Source organism: Uranotaenia lowii, unplaced genomic scaffold, assembly GCF_029784155.1.
Source record: "Uranotaenia lowii strain MFRU-FL unplaced genomic scaffold, ASM2978415v1 HiC_scaffold_265, whole genome shotgun sequence".
Lineage (NCBI taxonomy): Eukaryota > Metazoa > Arthropoda > Insecta > Diptera > Culicidae > Uranotaenia > Uranotaenia lowii.
The window spans coordinates 1-21,522 of NW_026598163.1; the positions used below are offsets into that span (position 1 = coordinate 1).

Genomic DNA, 21,522 nt, shown 5'->3' on the forward strand with positions numbered 1-21,522 from the left:
TCCGACAAAACGGGTATTTGCACGGAAATTTTTAAATTGCCCTTATTCCATTTTATAAACCTAAAAATATGCAACATTTTCTAACATGGTGATTTATAATCATGAGATTTTTAGAATTTTCCTTGGAGTTATGAAGATCTTCTAAGCTTCAGAGTAAACTGACTTTACAAACTAAATGCCTGATGCCAGAGATTTATGTTGAACGATAAATAAGATGAAATCAATCAGTTTTTTTTGTGAATTGTTTCAATTGATTCAACTATCATTCATTCATACAATAAATATATTATGGAGAATAAATGAAATTTCTTATACACCTGAATCTATTTTAAGCAGTACTGTATAAATCACTCTACATAAAATCCTTCCTAATAAACAGGGATGAATGCACATAGGAGGTCACAAAAGCGAGTTTTTTTTGTTATCAGTGGCGATATATTATTCTCGCTCAACTCAACTTTTATACTTATTATATACCACCATATTATAGAACAATATGTTGATGTTAAATCGCTAATTTTTGGTGACATTGAAGAACACGCTATCGAGAAGAAGAATATTCATAGATGAATAGAAAAACCTGGCATCACTTCAGGTCCGTATCATCAAACGGCGTTACATGATTAATTATGTCACATATTTTCGTCAAAACCAAATAGACAAAAGGTTATTGGAAATCAAAAAGTCCAAAACTTATGGGGCATTCATTCTGAAATATAGTTTGCGATAAATAGTAAATGAGTTTGTGCTTGAATGAATCTTAAGATTATCGTAATCCTTATCATTTGTAAACATAGGCCTAATTCAGTCAAAAAAAACTGCAAGCTCTCTAAACAAATGCTGCTTCCACAACTAGACTAAGCAAACATCAAGGCAAGATGGACATGCATTTATTCCACTAACGAAAGAGAAAAAAAAGAAACACGACAGCTCGAATCAACTCTAGAAAATTTAATTGATACGACACAGAATTATATGAAGTGCTTGCTTGACCTTCTCTACTCCACTATAGTTTCGTATGGGTCTGCCCGATCGACGATAGACTCAAATCTTTTTATTGGAGAGCGAGATTTAAAACGGTTGAAATCACAGATCATTATGAATTGCAGTAGGGATTGCAATACATCGGAGTGCGGACCAGAAAGTCAAGGCTACTTGATTGAATTTACTCTGGATAGTTTTCCAAAAAATGATTGAAACAGCCTTATTGAACTACAATAATAACAAGCTTAACCTTTTTTTTCAAATAAGCATATCCTACCTCTGCCTCTCAACACAAGAATATAATTTATTCAATCCAGCTTGAACATGAAATTTTACGTCTGAACATTGGCTATGCAGCGACACTTTGTAGATTTTTGACCAGTAAAAGCTTACAAAGCCAGCTTAAATAAAATAAATCAAAGAGTAATCAAACGACTCATTCCGGCGGGGGGAGTATGTTAAGTTTTATATTTCGCATCAATCATAGTAATCCATGCATTCGTTCGTATGTTGCTCATTGTTTGTATTCGGTCTCATAGCTCTCTTCTTCCTCGACCAGTGACCAGTCAAGACGTTTTTAGTGTGAACAAACCATATGAAGCTTAGTTCCACATAGCGCTGAGGTTGAAAAATAACCATTTTTCAACTTCTCCGAAGAAATTCCATTCGGTTGAAAAATAACCATATTCGAACTTCTCCCCGAAAAGTCATTTTATGAGTTCTCATGGAGAACTCATAAAATGGCATTTCCCGGGAAAAGGTCAAAAATGGTTATTTTTGAATCGTAAATGGTTTAATAATTTCTAGCGTGAAGGCAACAACAAAAAACATCGCAAAAATTAGAGCTGGGTGATCCGGGTTAAGCAAGGTATCTAGAAAATGAAAGAAATTTTCATGTAAGATTTTTTTTTAAATTAACAAATTCCAATTTAAGTAAATCTTATAAAAGTGACATTACAATGGTTAAATGAATGCTTCAATCAATCCCTGAGAAAAAAGAATAAAAAAAATGCTTCAATCAAGATCAATTTTTTTTAAATTTTTTTAAATTTCTAATTGGAATTTCGGAACAACAAAAAATATTTCTTCAAATTAAAATTAATGGAAAATATTTATCTGAAAATCAGGAAATTTACTATTGTAAATGCAGTTGAAATCCGAAATTTTCACGCTGGTGATTGGTAACCTTGTCAACCAGCGACGATGAAAAATGTCATATCAATTCACCAAACACTCGGCTATCGTCAACCCTTCCTTTTGTTCCATTTCGACAGTTCGAAGATGTTTGATAGGATGGTTAACATGAAATGTCGTCAGTGAATGTCGCCGTCGCTGATGTTGACGTAAACTCTGGTTCGGAGATTCAACGACAAAAAAAAAATTGACAAAATAGCGAGTTCTTATTTGTTTCCACGGTGTTCAATGTTATGATAAAATAAATCAAATCACACATTTTTTATTGAATATAAATTTTTTATACAACATCTTTTATATTTGATAATGAGTGATTTTCTTATACACATCCAGAATCGCAAACAAACTTATGTAATGTGAACTCAATATTCAAAAAAAAAAATTGTATTGTGCCATGTTGAAAAATTTAAACTACACGCAGAAAAATATCTTGTAGAAACAAAAATATTTGGATCAAAAATAATAAAAATTTTGGTTGTGAAAAAGCACAAATATAATTGAGATTATATCGAGAAAAAATATCGATTTATTTTTAACTTATCGTTTTTGTTTAAACAATATAGACCCTTTTTGAAAATGATTCATTATTTTTAGCAAAATAGCAATAATTTTGGGTAAAACGTACAAAATTGTTTTTGGTCCAAAATAACAAAATTTTTGCGGTTTTATATAATTAATTCTATCTGTTTGATATAAATGACTTTTTAATTTAAAAATAAGGGATTTTTCTCAAAATGGATGAAGTGCGCTTACACAGTTTAAACAAACAGTTTATACAAATTTATTATTGAATATCTAAAAGAATCATTCAAAAACTTCAGAATTATTGAGTGGTTTACCAGTTTTTCGAAGAATCTTGAGCAAAATAAATCGTCGTCTGAGTCATGGAAAATATTTTGAATTAAATGCATTTTTTTTCTTAAACTTTTATATTGAACATGCAAAACGTAATTTTAAAAATTCTTTCCTGTGTGTAGGCAGCCATGCAAGAAAGCCTCATGCGATGTTTTTTTTTCTGTCGAAAGTTCATACAAATCCTAAACGATAGTTTCCTCCAGTGTAGCCCCAGTCGAGGTGGAAAACGAAAAACGAGAACGACGGAAAAAGAAGACAGCAGAACAAAATTTTGTACGAAAAAGTTAACAAGGGGGCTTTTGGTCGAGCTGCTGATGCTGTGCGGGGTGCATTGAATGTTTTTAGAAAGTGCTTGCGTTTTGTGTGTTCCTCTCAACCTTGATGACTAATGAATCCGCGATCGGTCCAAGCAGCTGGTTGAGTGAATAGTTTTCACTTCCGGGTGCCCGTGTCCCGTAGGAATCTCCTCAACTGGCTCTTGATGGTTTCCATTGTGTGGAATCGACATCAGAAAATAAAAACGAGGGTAAGTAGGGCCAATTTGCATAACTATTTAATATGGTAGGTCGAGTTCACTGAGCTTACTCACTGCTGTTGCGTTGCATGTAAGAAGCCAGTGTTTTCGCAATCGAGACGAGAGCAATAACAATTAACTATTTCAATTTTCGCCACACTAGTTTCCCATACACTCGGAAGGTTGAACAAACTGGTTCGCAGACGACGACGACGATTGCATTAAAAAAAAACAACGCCATTCTTGTGGAAGCTGCAAGAACCGAAATCAGCACAAAGGGAGGGGGCGTGCATTTGACAAAAGTGCTTCCAAGCGGTTCATGTCAATCTACTAGTTTGGGACAGCGAAAACCCACCGACGATAAAATGCCTCCGTATCGCTATTCGCACAACTTCACATACGTGAGCTCCTGCGTGAAGTACATGATATTTTTGCTGAATTTCATCTTCTGGCTTTTCGGTGGTCTTCTGATCGGAATCGGATTCTACGCCTTCGTGGACAAATGGCAAGCCACCGGACTGATCAAGCTGGAAACGTTCTACGACATCGTGCTGAACATCTCGCTGGTGATGATCATTGCCGGAGGTATTGTGTTCGTGGTCAGCTTCGCCGGATGTCTGGGAGCTCTGCGGGAGAACACTTGTCTGCTCAAATTCTACTCGCTCTGTTTGTTGATGTTCTTCCTGTGTGAAATGGCCGTGGCCATCGTCGGGTTTGTTTTCCCGCACAAGATGAACATAGTTCTGGAGGAATCGTTCACCGATAAGATCATCACCACCTACCGAGACGATCCGGATCTGCAGAATCTGATTGACTTCGCCCAGCAAGAATTTCACTGCTGCGGTTTGAGCAATGATGGCTATCTGGATTGGGGTGAGCTAAACGCCTATGTTTTCCTTAAACTTAATTATGATACTGCATCATTTATTTTGCGATAAACTTCTAAAAACACATTTAAAGCAATTTTCCTTCTAAATTTTCTTATTAGTCCTTGAATTAAAAAAAGTTTTCTGTTATTTACCTAACAAATAAGAATTTTATTCTGGAATACGAATCTGAAATCTTTATTTCAAATCTGAATCTTAGAATTTAAATTTAAACTTAATATCTTAATCTGAATCCTGAATCTGAAATTCTCTCAAAAATCTGCAATCAGAAATTTGAATCTCAATTTAAAATCTGAATCCCGAATCTAAATCTGAAATCTGTATATAAAGTTTGAATTCAAAATCTGAATTTAAAATCTGATTTTGAGTTTGAATCTAAAATCGGAATTTGAAATCTTAATAGAAAATTTTAAAATTTCTTTTTTGTAAGGTTTTATTAATTTTTAAGTTAAAAGTCTTCATAATCAAATAGAAATTCAACAATTAATAATATTATTCGTCTCATCTCAATTCAATTTCTTTAGGCAAAAATGAGTATTTCAACTGTTCCTCGCCGAGCGTGGAGAAGTGCGGCGTTCCGTACAGCTGCTGCATCAACGCCACCGATATCAGCTCCGGGCTGGTCAACATCATGTGTGGCTATCACATTCAGCAGCAATCGGTGGCCGCGGCCAGCAAGAAAATCTGGACCAGCGGCTGTATCGAGATCGTGCGCGTTTGGGCCGAACGGAATCTCTATCTGATTGCCGGCATTGCCCTCGGCGCTGCTCTCAGTCAGCTGTTCGTGATCTACCTCGCCAAGACGCTGGAAGGCCAGATTGACCTGCAGAAAAGTCGCTGGTCGTCGTGAGCTTATCTGGTCGTAGGCTGGACCGGGAGCGACGGAGGCGGCGGAAGAGGGCGACCGGTTTAAACGAGATACGAGGTAAGTTGGAAGATGATTTTTTTGGAACAACTATATTCTTAGATGACCACAATCTTTAGGACTGAATGGACTACCAGCTGAAATGCAAGTTTATATGTGTAATGTAGTAGCTCAACATTTGACCTGCAGTGCTGGCCAACAACAATTTATTGACTGGAGACTACAAAACAAATCGCCATCCTGCGACATATAAAAAAAGATATCACCACAAGAAAATAAGAGAGAGAAATCAACCAGAATAAAAAACAGAGTTCAGTGTTCTTCTATATTCGCTAAACAAACGTAGTGTTTAAGGTACAACCATAAGTTCTGAAACCAACTCGATAGAATGTTCTCATTAGATACGTACACTCATTTTCGACTCTGAACACAAAGGGAGATATAATTCAGTATATGTTACTTCCCACCACTTTTATTCTCTCGAACAAAACAAGATAATACTGAAAGCATTTTAGAGGAAAATACCTACATTTTAAACAGAAAAAGAATAACTCACTGTTACCGATAGGATACATTGCTTGGTACAATGGGAATGACTGATCACACTTGCTGCGCGCGATTTAATAAACAGAGTATCCTAACTTGGGCAATGAACGATATAACAAGATGCTTTGCAAATAATTAACACTTTTTTTTAAATCAGAATAAATCATTCCAGTAAAAACGAATTCGAGCTATTTCTTGTTAAAACCCAATTCATTAAAAAAATCTCAAAAGTATTACTATATACTATCATCTCAATTCAATCAATCAGTTCTTTGGGAAATTTCATTAACATAGAACTAGCGTACTGTTACGAAATCATCATACTCAGTTAGGGGTAAAAAAAGACTAAACATAATTCAACCGGAGTCGTTGTAATTTTCCTCAAGTCGGCTACTCGACTGTTGAAAGTCCAATACTGATTGCAATGGAGATTGCATTTTTTTAAAATACAAACCACAAGTATTTCCCATTCAACCTTTTAAAGTGAACTTCCAAACATCTACCAGAGACAGAATTAAAACATGAACACGGTTTTGTGGTTCAACAGATGCTGCTTACTATTAAAAATGAAACCAGAATCAAAATAATCATCATTCATGCATCTGTTGACTAAGGAAAAGAACAAAAATAATATCTAATCAATGAAAAAAATCAACAAAAAAAAGTTAGCAAGCTGTGTCATTAATTGTAAAGCTCAAAGATAGCAGATAGAACAAATAATGATTGGAGAATAAACTACACCGGTGTCATAAATTATGCTGCTGATTTTTTTTAGTTAGAGAAATTAGTACTCTACAAAGATAGAGAAATGTCCATTGGCTGTTGCCTGATAAGATATCTTTCGCCAAATTTTGCGGAAACTCGTAAAAGCGATTTCCCACCTGATGAACGTCTGAGCTGTGTCATCCTTAAAACTTTTAAGTTAAAAGTTAATCTCACATCGAAATAGTGTTACAGACTCTACATTATATATCAAACCTTGCTCAAACGTGGCAAAAGGACGGTAGTGGTAGCCATTCGTCCTGTCCTTGAGTTCGGCTGTGGTGAGGAAATATTCCAGATTGCCTGTACAGAACTTCTTGTGCATTACGAATTCAGCATCTCGATAGGTTCCACCACGATTTATAGACTCTGGGAGGTTAAGACTTCGCAGACAGAACTTTAGGCTGGCCGGATACGCTGGGCGGGACATGTTGCGAGAATGCCGGACGACTGTCCTGCAAAACAGGTGTTCGCTACGAATCCGGTAGGAACAAGACGAGCGGGGGCGCAACGAGCGAGGTGGTTAGACCAAGTGGAGCGTGATCTGGCGAACGTGGGGTGCCCAAGAGTTTGAAAAACGGTTGCTATGAACCGAGTGAATTTTAGGAATTATGTTCGTCAAGTTATGTCGTGAGACGGAATACTATGTAAATAAAATAAATAAAATAAAGTATTGGATCGTCGATGTTCATACATGTTAGTTGGAACTTTGTCCACATGATGGTGTGCTTAACGAGTCGCTTTGTTTTTTGAAGAGTGAGGTATATTGGTTTCATTACTATATTTGCTGGAACAGCTGCATCGTTCCCAGGAAACACGAAAGTTCTACTGAAAGCTCAACGCATCCCGCGACGGCTTTATACAGCAAGCCGAAATGTGCCGCGATAAATAGAAATTGAATAGACGAAAGCGTCGGGTAACGAGAGAAAAGAAAAGTGTAGAGTTCTGAAAAAGAGAGTGCGATGCGTTTTGAAATAAAAAGCGAGATCAGTCTACCTTTAGACTAACATGGTAAGAGACGGATCGCGTTGAAGTCTCGTTTGGAAAAAAAAAAAACAAAACTAAAATAGAACTCTAATGCAAAGAAAATGGCGGATTTTACGGTTGGTCTCGTCTCGACAGCATCCTGATGCACAATCGTGAGGTGATCAAATGGTGGAAGCAGCGCTTTGATGAACACCTAAACGGTGCACATGCAGGAAACCGAAACGGTGAGGAAGTCATCAGGCTGGCTTCATGGAGGGATACGTCGGACCAGATTTTCACACTATAGCAAATCCTCTAAAAGAACGCCAAGTCCCTACGCACCATCTATTCATCGACTTCAAAGCCGCATACGACACACTCGACATGACAAGCTATGAGAAATCATGGGCGAAAACGAGGTTTTCGAAAAGCTGACCAGACTGATCGAGGATGCAATGGATTGAACTAATGCCTTTATCACGACGAGCCATGGTACTCTCGGTAAAGTTTGTGGAGGAAGAAGTGAATGGATGTCGGATGAAACTTGGAGGATGGTCGATGATCGGAGAAAGGCGAAAGTCGGAATTGAGCTGGCATGTACCGAGTCAGCCAAAGCAGCCGCCCGCTTACGATATGCGGAGCTGAAAAAGGCAGTTAAACGAGCTTGTAGACGAGACAAGAGAGCCTGGACAAACTCCCTAGCCGAAGAGGGAGAAAGAGCCGCCGCCAATGGAGATATCCGATTACTTTATGACGTTTCTCGCCGCCTCAGTGGTGCAAGGACTAATGCAAGAATGCCGCTGAAAAACCGAGCAGGTCAGCTGCTGACAGATCGAACAGATCAGCTCAAACGATGGACTGAGCACTTCGAACAACTCTTCCGAGTCACGAATAGCGATGGCCAACAGAACCCTCAGCTTGATGCGCCAACAGTCGCATAAATGGCGTCAACTCGGAAGCGCCCTCGCTGGCTGAAATAGAAGCGGCAATCAAAAACATGAAATCCAACAAAGCACCTGGGATCGATTGCATCCCTGCTGAAATGCTGAAAGCCGACCCTGCCCTGTCAGCACAAATGTTGCACCGTCTTTTCGCTGACATCTGGGATACTGCAACATTCCCGGCCGACTGGATGCAGGGTATCCTCGTTAAGGTCCCGAAGAAAGGAGACCTGACAGAGTGCGGTAACTGGCGAGGCATAACGTTGATCTGTACAACCCTCAAAGTACTCTGCAAAGTGATCCTGAACAGGATCCAGGAGAAAATCGACGCTACACTCCGACGGCAACAAGCTGGATTCCGATCCGGACGATCATGTGTGGACCACATCACAACGCTACGAATCATACTGGAACAAATCAACGAATTCCAGGACTCTCTTCTGCTGGTGTTCGTTGATTTCGAAAAAGCATTCGACCGACTTAACCATGAAAACATCTGGGCGGCTCTAAGGCGACGAGGGGTCCCAGAGAAACTAGTCCATCTCATCGAAGCACAATACGAGGCATTTTCGTGCAAGGTCTTGCACGACGGTGTCTTGTCCGAACAAATCCCGGTAACTGCTGGAGTGAGACAAGGATGTATTTTATCTCCGCTACTTTTTCTTATCGTAATGGATGAGATTCTGACTGGATCGATCGACTGTGCACCGAACCGAGGATTGCCGTGGAATCCTTCAACAATGGAGCATCTGAACGACCTTGACTTGGCTGACGATATTGTTTTGCTCGCCCAAACGCAACCGGATATGCAGAGCAAACTCGACGACCTCACCGAAAATTCCAAGGCAGCAGGTCTCAAAGTCAATGTCGGAAAGACCAAGTCGATGGAGATCAACACAGGAAATCCCTCCAGTTTCATGGTAGCTGGGCAACAAGTTGAGAAAGTGGAGTGCTTCCAGTATCTTGGTAGCCAGATAACGCCTGATGATGGTACCAGGAAAGACATCGAAACCCGTATCAGAAAGGCCCGATTTGCGTTTGCGAATCTCCGAAACATCTGGCGGTCACGCCAGATCTCTCTACGAACAAAAATCCGAATCTTCAACTCAAACGTCAAATCCGTATTGCTGTACGGGTACGAAACTTGGTGCACATATGCGGTAACGACGCGAAAACTGCAAGTATTTGTAACCCGCTGCCTGCGGAATATCATCCGCGCTTGGTGGCCTGGCAACTGGATCTCGAATGAGGAACTACATCGCCGGTGTCAGCAAAGGGCGCTAGAAATCTAGATTCGGGAACGTAAGTGGAGATGGATTGAGCACACGCTGCGAAAAGATGAAAACGAGATTTGCAGAGAGGCGCTTGATTGAAATCCAGAAGGTCATCGAAGAAGAGGCAGGCCCAGAAACTCGTGGCGCGAAGCCTAGCCGCTGAAATCCGAACTATCGACGAGAATCTTGACTGGGACCAGATGAAGACGCTGGCTCCGGATCGTCAACAGTGGAGGTCTTTTACCACGGCCCTATGCACCGGAGGATGCGCGGGATCATTAAGTAAGTAAGTTAAGGCTCTCTGCAATTCTCGTTCTCATCTCTTCACAGCGTATGCCCAATCCACCTCCACTTGCGTTCTAGACTTTCCATGTCTCGTGCTTTTTGATGATATCGGTGATGCAGTTTCACGTTAGAGATCCAGGTTCTAGGCCACGAAACGTGGATGATATTCCGCAGGCAGCGATTCTTTCACAAATACTTGCAGTTTCCGCGTCGTCACCATATATGTAAACCTTCGCCACACCCGTGCTACTTGCATAGGGCCGTCGTACAAGTCCTCCACTGTTGACGATCCGGAGCTAGCGTCTTCACTTGGTCCCAGTCAAGATTCTCGTCGACAGTTCGGATTTCGGTGGCTGCTTCGCCGCCACGAGTTTCTGGTTCTGCCTCTTCTCAGATCTCCTGGATTCCATTCAAGCGCCTCTCTGCAAATCTCGTTCTCATCTTTTCGCAACGTGTACCCAATTTCTAGCGCCCTTTGATGACACCGGCGATGTAGTTCCTCATTTGAGATCGAGTTTCCAGGTCACCAAGCGCGGATGATATTCCGCAGGCAGCGCTTCACAAATACTTGCAGTTTTCGCGTCGTCACCGCATATGTGCACCAAATTTGCACCCGCACAGCGGATTTGACCTTTGAGTTTAAGATTCGAATTTTTATTCGTAGAGATATCTGATGTGAGCGCCAGATGTTCCGCAACCTTAGGCTAACAACCTACTGCTCCCGATTTATTAAATTGTTACGGAACCCGAAAGAAATGACCGATCTCGCACCCGTAGAACAATACAAATTTGATGTCTGAGTTGAAGATACGGATTTTCGTTTTTAGAGAAATCTGATGTAATCGCCAGATGTGTCGGAATCTTGCAAAAGCAAATCGAGCCTTTTTGATCCGGGTTTCGATGCCTTCCTCGAGTGTTATCAGGCTACCAATACTGAGCGAGCACTCCATTTTCTCAACCTGTTGCCCAGTTACCATGAAACTGAAAGGTTTTTCTGTGTTGACTTCCACCGACGTGGTCATTCTGACATTGACTCTGAGACCTGTTACCTTGGAGATTTTGATCAGGTCGTCGAGTTTGCTCTGCTTATCTGGGTGTTTTTGGACAAAAAGCTACACAAGTTTTTGAAGCAAAACAATAACATAAGCCAGGTCAAGGTCGTTAAGATTATCCATTTTCGAAGAATTCCACGGCTATTCTGGCTGGGCCTGGTCTACAGTTGATCGATGTTATTGAGATCACATATACTGCCCAGAGATCCATAAGCGCCAGCTTCTTGTATACAAGTTCCTTTTCAAAAATTGGATCATTCTAATAACGATTAAAGCGTCACCTAAGTTTTGATCCGGCAAGCTCCAACTGTCACACGTTGACAACCCAAAAGGGAGAAAGAGATACAAACGTCACGCGTGTTTTTCGCCATCGTGTCTGTCCATCTCGTTCCCTCATCTCAAACTGTGTGCAAGTGAAAAGTGAGTTTGTTTACGGTAATTTGTAAAATTTCGCTGTTTTCGTTAGAGTTGTGCCTCCCAAGTGGCTTCAAAGTGTTCCCGGTGTCCGCCGGTTGGTCCGGAGCTTGAAGTTTACCGGTTTAGTGCGATTTCTTGCGTGGAAAATGCATTTTGAAAAGTGGAAAAAATGCCACTCTAGGCGAATTTGATGGGTTGACAGGCCAGCCATGGAAGAGTGAAACGGAGAATGCCGTCCCCTAGGCTCTCTCGTTCACTCGCTCATTCGACTGCATCAAAGGACTGAAGCAACTGTCAAATCACATACAAACGGACCGTACCGACTTTTGGAACCACAACGTCAGTTCCCCTTTGATTTCAATGGCATTTTGGTACCAAAACGTCAGTGCGGTACTGAAATGTCAGTTCGGAAATTTCCTTCTCTTTCAGCCCCTTGGACTGCATCGGTTTCGGCATTTCGTAAACGATGCTGCTGATGATATTTTCTGCGGTCTAGCCGCTACTTCCAAAAATTCGCAGCTGATGCTATTATTCTTCCTCGGAAAAGCAGAGGCGCTCAATCCAATATTTGAATCTATAAGAGCAAGTTCACTGGTGTTGGGAAAAAGTGGTAGAAATTATGACACTTGTAGCACATTTTGAAAATTTTACCATGTTAAAAATGTTATCAAGATCTTGGCGTTGTATTTTTTACAGCACTGTTTCTATTTCAACCGCATGTGATAGAAATATTGCTATTTTTGTATCACATCATGCGAAAATAGGACACGCGTTGTAAATATTAAAACTGATGTTGAAAATGTTTTTGCATGATAAAGTTTTCAAAATATGCTTAAAGTGTCAAAATTTCAACCACTTTTTCCCAACAAGAGTGAACTTGCTTTAAGACTGTTTAATGAAGTCTGGCCTAAAAAGGTCTTTTTCGAATTGACTTCGATCGATTTCTACTAGGTCGAATCGAATCCTTCTGCTTCATTGAACAACCTGTCTAGTTTCAAACATAACGTTGGCTCAGAGAAGCACGCCTTTACTCCAATATTCACTAATGTAAATGTGAATTATTTATTCAATTATTAAACTTAACAACGTTTGGGCAACTCTGTCTGATTCGAAATCATCGCCCCTTGGATGAGCGCTAGCGCTTCCAGTGCAGGATAGCTAGATTCTCTACCTATCTTGCTTCCAGTGGGCCGACATCTTTGCCCCGACAAGTTTCATTTCATTTTTCTTCATCGTTGTTTTACGGCATAGAAAGAGATACGGATAGATTTCACTTGCACTGTCTGGGTACTGTTGCATTTATTTACGAGAGAAAGGGATGAAAGGTTTCTCTTGCGCCTGATATTGCAACATCCTCTCGCTCATACTTTTTATATCAAGTTTTGTATTTATTTCGCTTGTTAGTGGGAAGTGTTTGTTTTGATTTGGGTTTTCCAGACACAGACTGGTTCGGCAAATCACGCCGGGTTTAGCGTAAAAACTTTCCGATCAGCTGTTTTATAGGAGCAACTTACTGGGACTGAATTAGACCATTTTCGATATTCACTTTCACTTTTTCGGTCCAGTTTACATAGCGTTCTATTCTCGAATTTAATGATGTTAAACGGAAACGCTTTAAGTTAAAAAGTCAAAATTTTTATTACAAAAAATGTTCATTTTTTTCATTTTTTATCCAATCGACTGTTTATGATTATCGTTTTGTTTCAATTGTTCATGAAAGAATCTTAAATTAAATATAATGTTAAAAATAATGTTTTACATCCATCAATTGTTTTTAAAATCCAGGAAAAATGAACGATTGAAAACAATGCTTGACTATATTTTCATCGTTTTTGGAATATTTGGAAAGCCTTATCTGATCCGATCTTTAATCACATTCAAAATCAAGCTATGAACTCTCCCAAAGCGGAATCCCACCGGGTTGACCGTGGCGAATGATTTCTCATCAAATAAGCGCTTAAATCGTACTCTTGGAAGGGATAAGGTGGATAAAGTCTTAAGCAAAAAATACGTAATTGTTTATTACATTCTATACAAGATTTTATAGCTTTGAATTTTCAACTACGATTGATAGATAGCCTTTGTATCTTTTTCGAGAAATTTATAATATTTACGGCTTATGTTCTTTCTTTCTTTGATATATCATGTTTCGTAAAACTTCACTTTTGAAAATGGAAAATAAAACTGAATCAGCTGTTAAACCTAAATATAGCTTAAGAATTTTTTTTTCGTTAATCTAGGCATATTTTTACCGAATATTAAAAAAAAATACTGACATCATTCTTTTGTTTTCATTTTCAGCTTGCGTATGGTGAAAATAGTGTGCACAAATTAGGGGAAGGGTCATTTATAATTGGGCAATAGTTCGATATACAACTCCGGTGATAAAACTCGAGCAAGTATGGCAATGAATCAAGCACATCCGTCACCCGTAATTGCAATGTCTGCTGCTACAGTAGCAGCAGCCACGGTCGATCCGGTTGCATTGCAGCGTTACGAAGCGGACAAGCGTGCTTGGGATGAAGCCATCCGAGCTTACAATGGGCCCGATCCATTGGATATATGGTTCAACTTTATTTGCTGGCTGGAGCAGCACAAGTGCTTCGACAAAGATGGTGGCTTCCGGAAGATTTTGGAGCAATGTCTGTCGAATTTTGAGAATTTTGAAAACTATAAACAGGATGTTCGAATGGTTAAACTGTGGATGAAATTTGTGAGTATTGAGCTGTGTAGGAGTTTTTTTTTATTTTTCTTATGTTTTTTTTTCTTGTAATTTACAGATTGACATGCAAGCAAACCCTTTAAATCTGTACCAATTTCTGTACAAAAAGAATGTGGGCACACAATGTGCTTGTTTCTACATCGGTTGGGCTCATTACTACGATGCAGCTAACGCATTCAAACAGGCGGAGTCGATTTACAATTTAGGTATTCAGGTGAAGGCACAGCCAATAGAAGAGTTGCAGGAAGCTCAAAATAAATTTCGGTTATCGATAGCTAATCGAATGCTGTACAACGATGCGTCTTCAAAGAAAAGATCGGCCAACACATTGGTGGAGCAAAGACAGCAGATCACTTCTCTGAGTCCCCCGCAGAAGAAGCTGAAAACCGAATCTGGAGAATACAACATCCAAAATCAACAAGGTCAGCAATCACAGTTGCAACAACAACAGCAACAAACGCAACAGCATCATCAGCCGGTTCAGCATCATCAGTCGTCACATCAGCATCAACAGCCAGTTGAACCACAGAAACCTCAGCAGGTCCAACAACAACAACAACAACAGCACCAGCAACAGATCGTGGTTCAACGACAAGAAACGCTAACGGCGCAGGCTCGATTACAGCCACACATACCGCATTCTCAACAACAACAAGCTCAATACGCTGCGTACTATCATCAGCAACAGCAGCAACATCATCAATTGCAACAACAAACAAGTCAACAGCAGCATCAAGCACAGCAACAGCAATCGCAATTACATCAACAACCGCAGCAACAACACCACCAGCAACAAATGCAGCATACGATTCAACAACCGCCACAGCAGCAACAGCAACACGTATCTGTTGCAGCGACAAGTACAGCTAGTCCAACTGTAGCAGCCGAACAATATTATCAACACGATAAACAAGCTCTCGCTTACAATCAGTATAATCACCACCTTTATCATCAGCAGACGCATCATCAACAGTACCAAACACAACCCCAAGCTATTGTTGCTCAACCCCAATCACCTGTTCAGCAGCCAATGCAGCGCCAAGTTCAGCAAACCCCACAAATTCAACAAGCATCTCCGGCTACATCTCATCCAGCGACACACGCCCACGTTAATCAGGTCCCTCATCAACAAGCACAACCGCAGCAGGTACAATCAAGACTACAACCTCAACCTCAAGCTCCACCAACAACACCAGCTGCTACACAACCGGTTCAATCGCAACATCAGCCGGAACCGAAAGCGATCCAACGATCCGTTATCGTGGAAAACTACGCCCTAGAAAACGAGAGCTTGATCGAGTGTAATCTGAACAACTCGGCTTACGTTATCTCGTCCTCGCTGAACTACGTCTATGACGATCCCAATCTTACCGGGTACTCGACCATCGAAGAGGAACCTCCCGAGGAGGAAAAACTCGATCCACTCGCCATTCGGCTACCACCCAACTTTGCCCGTGAAGCTCGTTCCAACCATGAGCGCTGGGAGGTTCCACTTTGCCTCGAAGAACCGTACGAGCAGAACCGCAAATGTTGCTACCCGAAAGGATTGGTGTATCCGGATCTTCACACCGGCAACCCGACGATGGAATTTTCGTTGGAGGAAATCCGGGCCCGTAAGTGGTACCGTCGGAAAGAGGAACTGGAAGAACAGAAACGAATACGGCAGGCGCAGTTGGAGGCCGAAAAGCAGCGCCAAGAGCGGCAACGGCAGCTGCAATTGCAGTACCAACAACATCAACAGCAGCAGCAGCAGCAACAGCAGCAGCAGCAACAACAACAACAGCAGCAGATATCGCATCAAACTGTTTATCATGGTCACGCTCAACATCACTCGTTGGCTCATAGAAACTATCAACAAACAAATCAGGTGAGCTTCATTTGTATTATTTCGCTTATAAGTATATAAATTCAATGAGTTCTACTTCTTCCTCAAATTTTATCTTAAAACATTCTTAGTTCAATAAAACATCAATATCTTATCTGATCTTTCAACAGTATCCTTCAAACGCATATCAACAACAGCCACCACAAACGCAAGCGCATCAATACCAAGAACCTGTACGACAAGCGGCTAGTAGTGCACACTCTGGTCAAACCTCACAACCTGCATCCCATTTTTACCACCCAACGCAACAACATCAACCATCGCAGCAACATCAGCCAACACGCCAACAGCAGCAGCAACCACCAGCACAACCTGTGCAGCACTTGCATCAACATGCTCCTTCAAATCAGCATCCAGCACCACCTCAAAGTTATAACCACTACCGCCATCCTTACCCTCAGCAGCAACAACAGCCAAACCAGTACCAATCGCCGGTGCATCAACAACAATCACAAAACCAACCCTCAGCTCAACAACCTTATCCGCCAAACTCCCAATACCAAAATCAACCATATGCGGCTGGCTACGCTCAACACGGCTACGGATCTGTCCAACCTGTCCATCATTCTCCACCAGTTCGAACACAATCCCCGCACTATGCTGCCCAACATCAAGCTTCGACACAACAATCGCCGATCGCACAACATACTGCCCATCAAATGTATCAACAACAAGCGCCAACAAGACCCCAAACACCTCAGCAGCACAACCAAACACCAAACCAATCCAGTAATCCGGCACAACAACCTCTTGTGCGCCCGATGCACCCAATGCAACAACGACCAACTAACCCCTATCAACATCCAGTCAGTCAATCGATTCCACCTACCCAATCCCTCCAACGTCCACAACATACTCCGCACACCGTACACCCCCAACAGCCGCAAATTAAACCTCCCCCTGCTACCCATCCGCATCAACCGGTCCAAAGAGCTCCCGCTCCGAGGCCGGCCCCGGTCAAGCCATCCCCTGTCGCGAACAGTAACTTCAGCAATTGTGACGATTTTGAGGAACAAATCGAAGCTTCAACCATACGATTCTCCACGTCAACCGAAAATGGTACCAGCAAGAGCAAAACGATCACCATCAAATTCAAGAAAGAAAAATCCTCGTACGCCACCCCTAGTCCACCTCCGTTGGCAACTCACCCTTCGGTTCCGGTGTCGGTAGCCTCCACATCCGGTGTCAATAACGCTGCCTCCGATACGGCTAAAAAAATCAAAAAAGTTCCTTCGGGATTGGCTAACACAGCCACCGCAGTCCGAACAAACCTTACACCGAAAACACCGAAATCCGAGAGCACCAAAAAGAATAAAGCCTCTAAAAGTAAAACTAGTAAACCTGATCCAGAAGCGACACTCGTTCCTAGTCACAAGGTCAAGCAAACCTTTTTGTCACCATCGTACACCGATGAAAATTCAACACAATCCTACACCTCTTCAACGGGAGCGTCTGGTAAGAAACACAAGAAAAAGTCAAAATCCCGTTACGCTGACGATGAAGAAGCGGTCTACGATGGCTACTCCCAGGAAGACGTTGAGTATATAGATTCGGATGACTTCGACGAAGATGACGATGATGAAGACTTGGATTCGTCCTATCAATCCAACTCCGAGTTCAACACGTCCTTTAGCAATATTTCTTTCGCCGGAGATAACAGCAACGGCGCCTACAATTACGGAGGAAGCTCCTGTTCGACGCCAATGCGGCAAACGCAAACCTCCACGGGAATATCCAAAACATCAACTCCAATCGGTTCGTTCCGATTCCTCAAGAAGCATGAATCAAATCTCTCGCTAGGACACAACGAGGATTCTATGAACTCGACGGTCGTCGAAAACAGCTACTTCCAAACCGAACAGGATGAGGAAGCTCGGCGACGACGGAAGGAAAAGGCATTGGCCATAATTGACACTCACATGGAGAAACCGTTCCTGGATCCGTTCAGTAGCGAGCTGTGCAAAGCATTCCTCACCAAGATTGACTTCCCGGCGAGGGACAACGAAGATAACTACAAGGTGATCAACGCGAATCTACCGAAGCTGTTCAAAGCTCAGATGGCTTCGTTGGGTGGGCTAACGTATAACATCGAAAAAGAGGTTGGCAGAGGATCGTATGGATCCGTGTTCCGAGCAGTCAATGCCACAACTGGTGCCATCGTTGCCATCAAATACCAGAAACCAGCCAACACCTGGGAATTGTACATATGCACCGAAGTGAGGAAGAGGATTAAGAATGCCAATATTGTGAGTTAAACATTAAACGAAACATTGCCTTTTCTTTAATTTGTAATTTATGGTGTTCCTTTTGCAGCTACCGGGTTTTATGGATATTTGCTCGGCTGTTATAGCACCTAACGCTAGTGTGCTGGTGTCGGAGTTCTCTCAGTATGGTTCATTGCTGGATATTAACAATAAATTACGTACCGCAACCACCAAGGTATGTTGATCTGTTTCATGATGGCAATATTATCGGCTAGTGGAGGTTTAGGTGAAACGATTGTGTACAAGATGTGATTGCGTGATCAACGTAGAATTACTGTTAAAATATCGAAAGAAAGATATCAAGATGTATTCAAAAATCTCAAGGAAGTTTTGAGTGGTTTAATGAAAAATGTAATCCTTTGATTATCTCTGGAAGTCTGCACACTTGAAGATTTGAATACTGCGGAATACTGCGAGAAAATTCCTTACATTTTTTTTTCATATTAATGATTTCCCCAAGTGGAACATTTGTTTTGGGAATTGTATTATATTCTACGCATGACGAGGGACCGCGTCCCTGTAGTTAGCTACTTTGGTTCCATGGATACAATAAGTCGAGTCATGGTATACCGACACATACCTCTTATCCTCTTTAGCGTGCAATTGAGGCATCTGACCCTTAGTAATGCCACTACGTTGTTAAAGGTGTACTTCGAATTTGGAAGGTTTTATCGCTCGTATGATACACGGCAATCCTGTATGCTCTCTATTATAGAATATACCTTTCCTGTAAATGTAAGGCCCGACTCAAGGATCAATCAATTCTAGGAATGACTCAATGTCTGGTTTTCTTATGCGTATAACTACAAGACCCGACAATCCCAAAGGTTTTTGAAATTCGTAAACAACTGTGAATTATTTCTATTTTAGGTTATGCATGAATCCTTGGTGATGCATTTTAGTAGCCAGATACTGTCGATCGTAGACCACCTGCACACGTGTAATATAATCCATGCCGACATCAAGCCGGATAATTTCTTGCTAATGGATATGTAAGTTCATAGCAGAATTCTTGGAATCTCAGTTTTTAAGCTTCAACGATCGTCACATTTTTCAGACCGAACGTGGAATCGGATGTGCCGACCCTGCGGTTGATCGATTTTGGGTGTGCAATCGATATGAACTTTTTTGAAAAGAAACGGCAGTTCAAAAAAGTTATCCAAACGGATGGCTTCACGTGTGTAGAAATGCAAGAAGGTCGTCCATGGTCGTACCAAACCGATCTTTTCTGTGTGGCTGGCACCATACACGTGATGCTGTTTGGCGAGTACATGCAGCTGAATAGGACCTCGTCCGGCTGGGAAATCAAACAGAAACTGCCACGGTAAGAGATACGATGAGCTGTTTATAAAGGAAGGGCTGTTATATTGTTTTTTTTCTTACAGCTATCTCAAAAAGCACGTGTGGACTGATGTGTTCCAGAAGCTGTTGAACATCAAGGACATCGACCACATGCCAAAACTGAACGATCTGAAAGAGTTGATTGATGCAGAGGCGTTCAACATGGAATCGGAACTGGTCAAGCATATAAGAACGCTTTCGAATTTGCTGAAGCGTCGATAAATGGACTGATATGGTGAGTAATAAACTATATAAAATTGTGCTGTTATCCCTGGAAAAATTCGAAGCAATCGTTCGAATATTATGATTGTACATAAAATACCTATGTATGGCAAATTAACTTTCGAATGAGTTTAGTTGCAAATGAATCAAAATATTTATACCATTTTAGTGATAACAGCAGGTGGTAAGTCAAAGTACTTGGAGGCCATCTACTTGATACCTTTTGCAATAGCCGGTTCAATCCTATATATGACTATAATCTCATTCAGAAAAAAGGGATCCTGATTAGCTATGCGTAATAATATTGAGAATAGGTTTATCGTGTATGCCAGAACTACGCTACGTTAGAACTGTATATTTACTACACATTAAATTATATCAACTTGAGAAGTGATCTTTTGTGTACATTGTACAGATTTTGGAACAAAAAGTACTGACTAAATTGTATTCGTACAATTGTATATTTTTGGAGGAAAGAAATTTGAAAATTCACGTATGAAAAATTAAATTGCCAATTTTTGTTCTTCTTATTGTACAGTATTTTTTGTATCACTAGTTTTAAACTGAGGTTCGGTTTTTGTGCTAGTGAAAGCTCGATTTTCCTTTTTAGTCCAAAGAAAACTACTGTTTTAAATTTGTTGTTACTATTGAGCCTAAGTTTCTCACTTATTAATCAGCAGCTGGATTTTTACGATCGTTGCTGTCCCATTCGAGTAAACACAGTTCACATCCGACTTTTTCATTTGGGTTTACATGATTCTGTGATGGCAAAGATCATAAAAAAACATAAACTTCACTTTCCTTACGACTAAACAGAAAAAGACCTTACACTATTGGTTGGATTGATCTTAAACGTTTGGTTGATTCAATTGAACGACAAAGGTAAATATATAAAATATGTTTTCATTTAATTCCCATTGAAGGGATTTACTAAAAGTACATAGTCAAATTCGTATGCAGATGTTTACTTTATAAGCGAGGAATTAAATTGTGGAACACAAGCTATACATACTTATATAAAGCAAATAAAAAAAAATACTATCGATACCACACTGAAACTACCCATGAAGTTGGTTCAATACTTGCGAGTTCAAGTACTTGTAGTTTGCGGTGTACACTACGTGTTAGCAAAGCGCAGAGGGATGCATATAATAAACATCAAAAGTACTATTAACATTAACATTTGCAAGCGAAGTTATTCGAAAGAAACGTCCGTAGATTTGACAAGGTGATGACAATATACGAGAAAAAAAGGTAACATCTTTAATAGATTAAAGATATGATTATGAACTTCGGACAAAAAAAAGTCACATCTCGTCGAGATTCATTGACAGACATTGTACACAATAGCTTTGTGCGTACCTCCTAATCCTGAAAGGAAAAAATCGTCCCAATTGAGGTTTCTACGCTATTAGTGAGATAGTTTCTGGTGATTATGTTTTTCCATCCGCATCGTTCCATTTTACGGATTTAACCTACCTTCGTAGTTTTCTCATTATTCTGACTCTTTCTATGGACTCGTTTTATCCTTCTGGTTTTTTCTGGG

At 40.8% G+C, this 21,522-nt stretch overlaps 2 protein-coding genes across 4 annotated transcripts in view; both read left to right on the forward strand.

The window, feature by feature from the left end:
• Positions 1–3,248: 3,248 nt before the first annotated feature.
• On the forward strand, positions 3,249–6,601 carry LOC129759760 (tetraspanin-33-like). Its single transcript, XM_055757281.1, has 4 exons — positions 3,249–3,559; positions 3,711–4,420; positions 4,959–5,359; positions 5,419–6,601. Exons 2-3 carry the CDS (start codon positions 3,913–3,915, stop codon positions 5,282–5,284), a joined length of 834 nt encoding a protein of 277 aa, XP_055613256.1. The 5' UTR covers positions 3,249–3,559; positions 3,711–3,912; the 3' UTR covers positions 5,285–5,359; positions 5,419–6,601.
• Positions 6,602–11,512: 4,911 nt separating this feature from the next.
• Positions 11,513–21,522, forward strand: part of LOC129759758 (putative mediator of RNA polymerase II transcription subunit 26) — a 36,186-nt gene continuing 26,176 nt past the window's right edge. The window contains exons 1-8 of one of the 3 annotated variants that reach the window (XM_055757279.1): positions 11,513–11,545; positions 13,844–14,255; positions 14,323–16,131; positions 16,260–18,395; positions 18,463–18,588; positions 19,284–19,405; positions 19,471–19,737; positions 19,799–19,989. In XM_055757279.1, the coding sequence (XP_055613254.1) occupies positions 13,944–14,255; positions 14,323–16,131; positions 16,260–18,395; positions 18,463–18,588; positions 19,284–19,405; positions 19,471–19,737; positions 19,799–19,976 (4,950 nt within the window). In that variant the 5' untranslated portion in view covers positions 11,513–11,545; positions 13,844–13,943 and the 3' untranslated portion in view covers positions 19,977–19,989. Of the gene's footprint in view, positions 11,561–13,843; positions 14,256–14,322; positions 16,132–16,259; positions 18,396–18,462; positions 18,589–19,283; positions 19,406–19,470; positions 19,738–19,798; positions 21,157–21,522 lie in introns of those variants that run through there. The other 2 variants (XM_055757277.1, XM_055757278.1) reach the window with 2 other exon arrangements.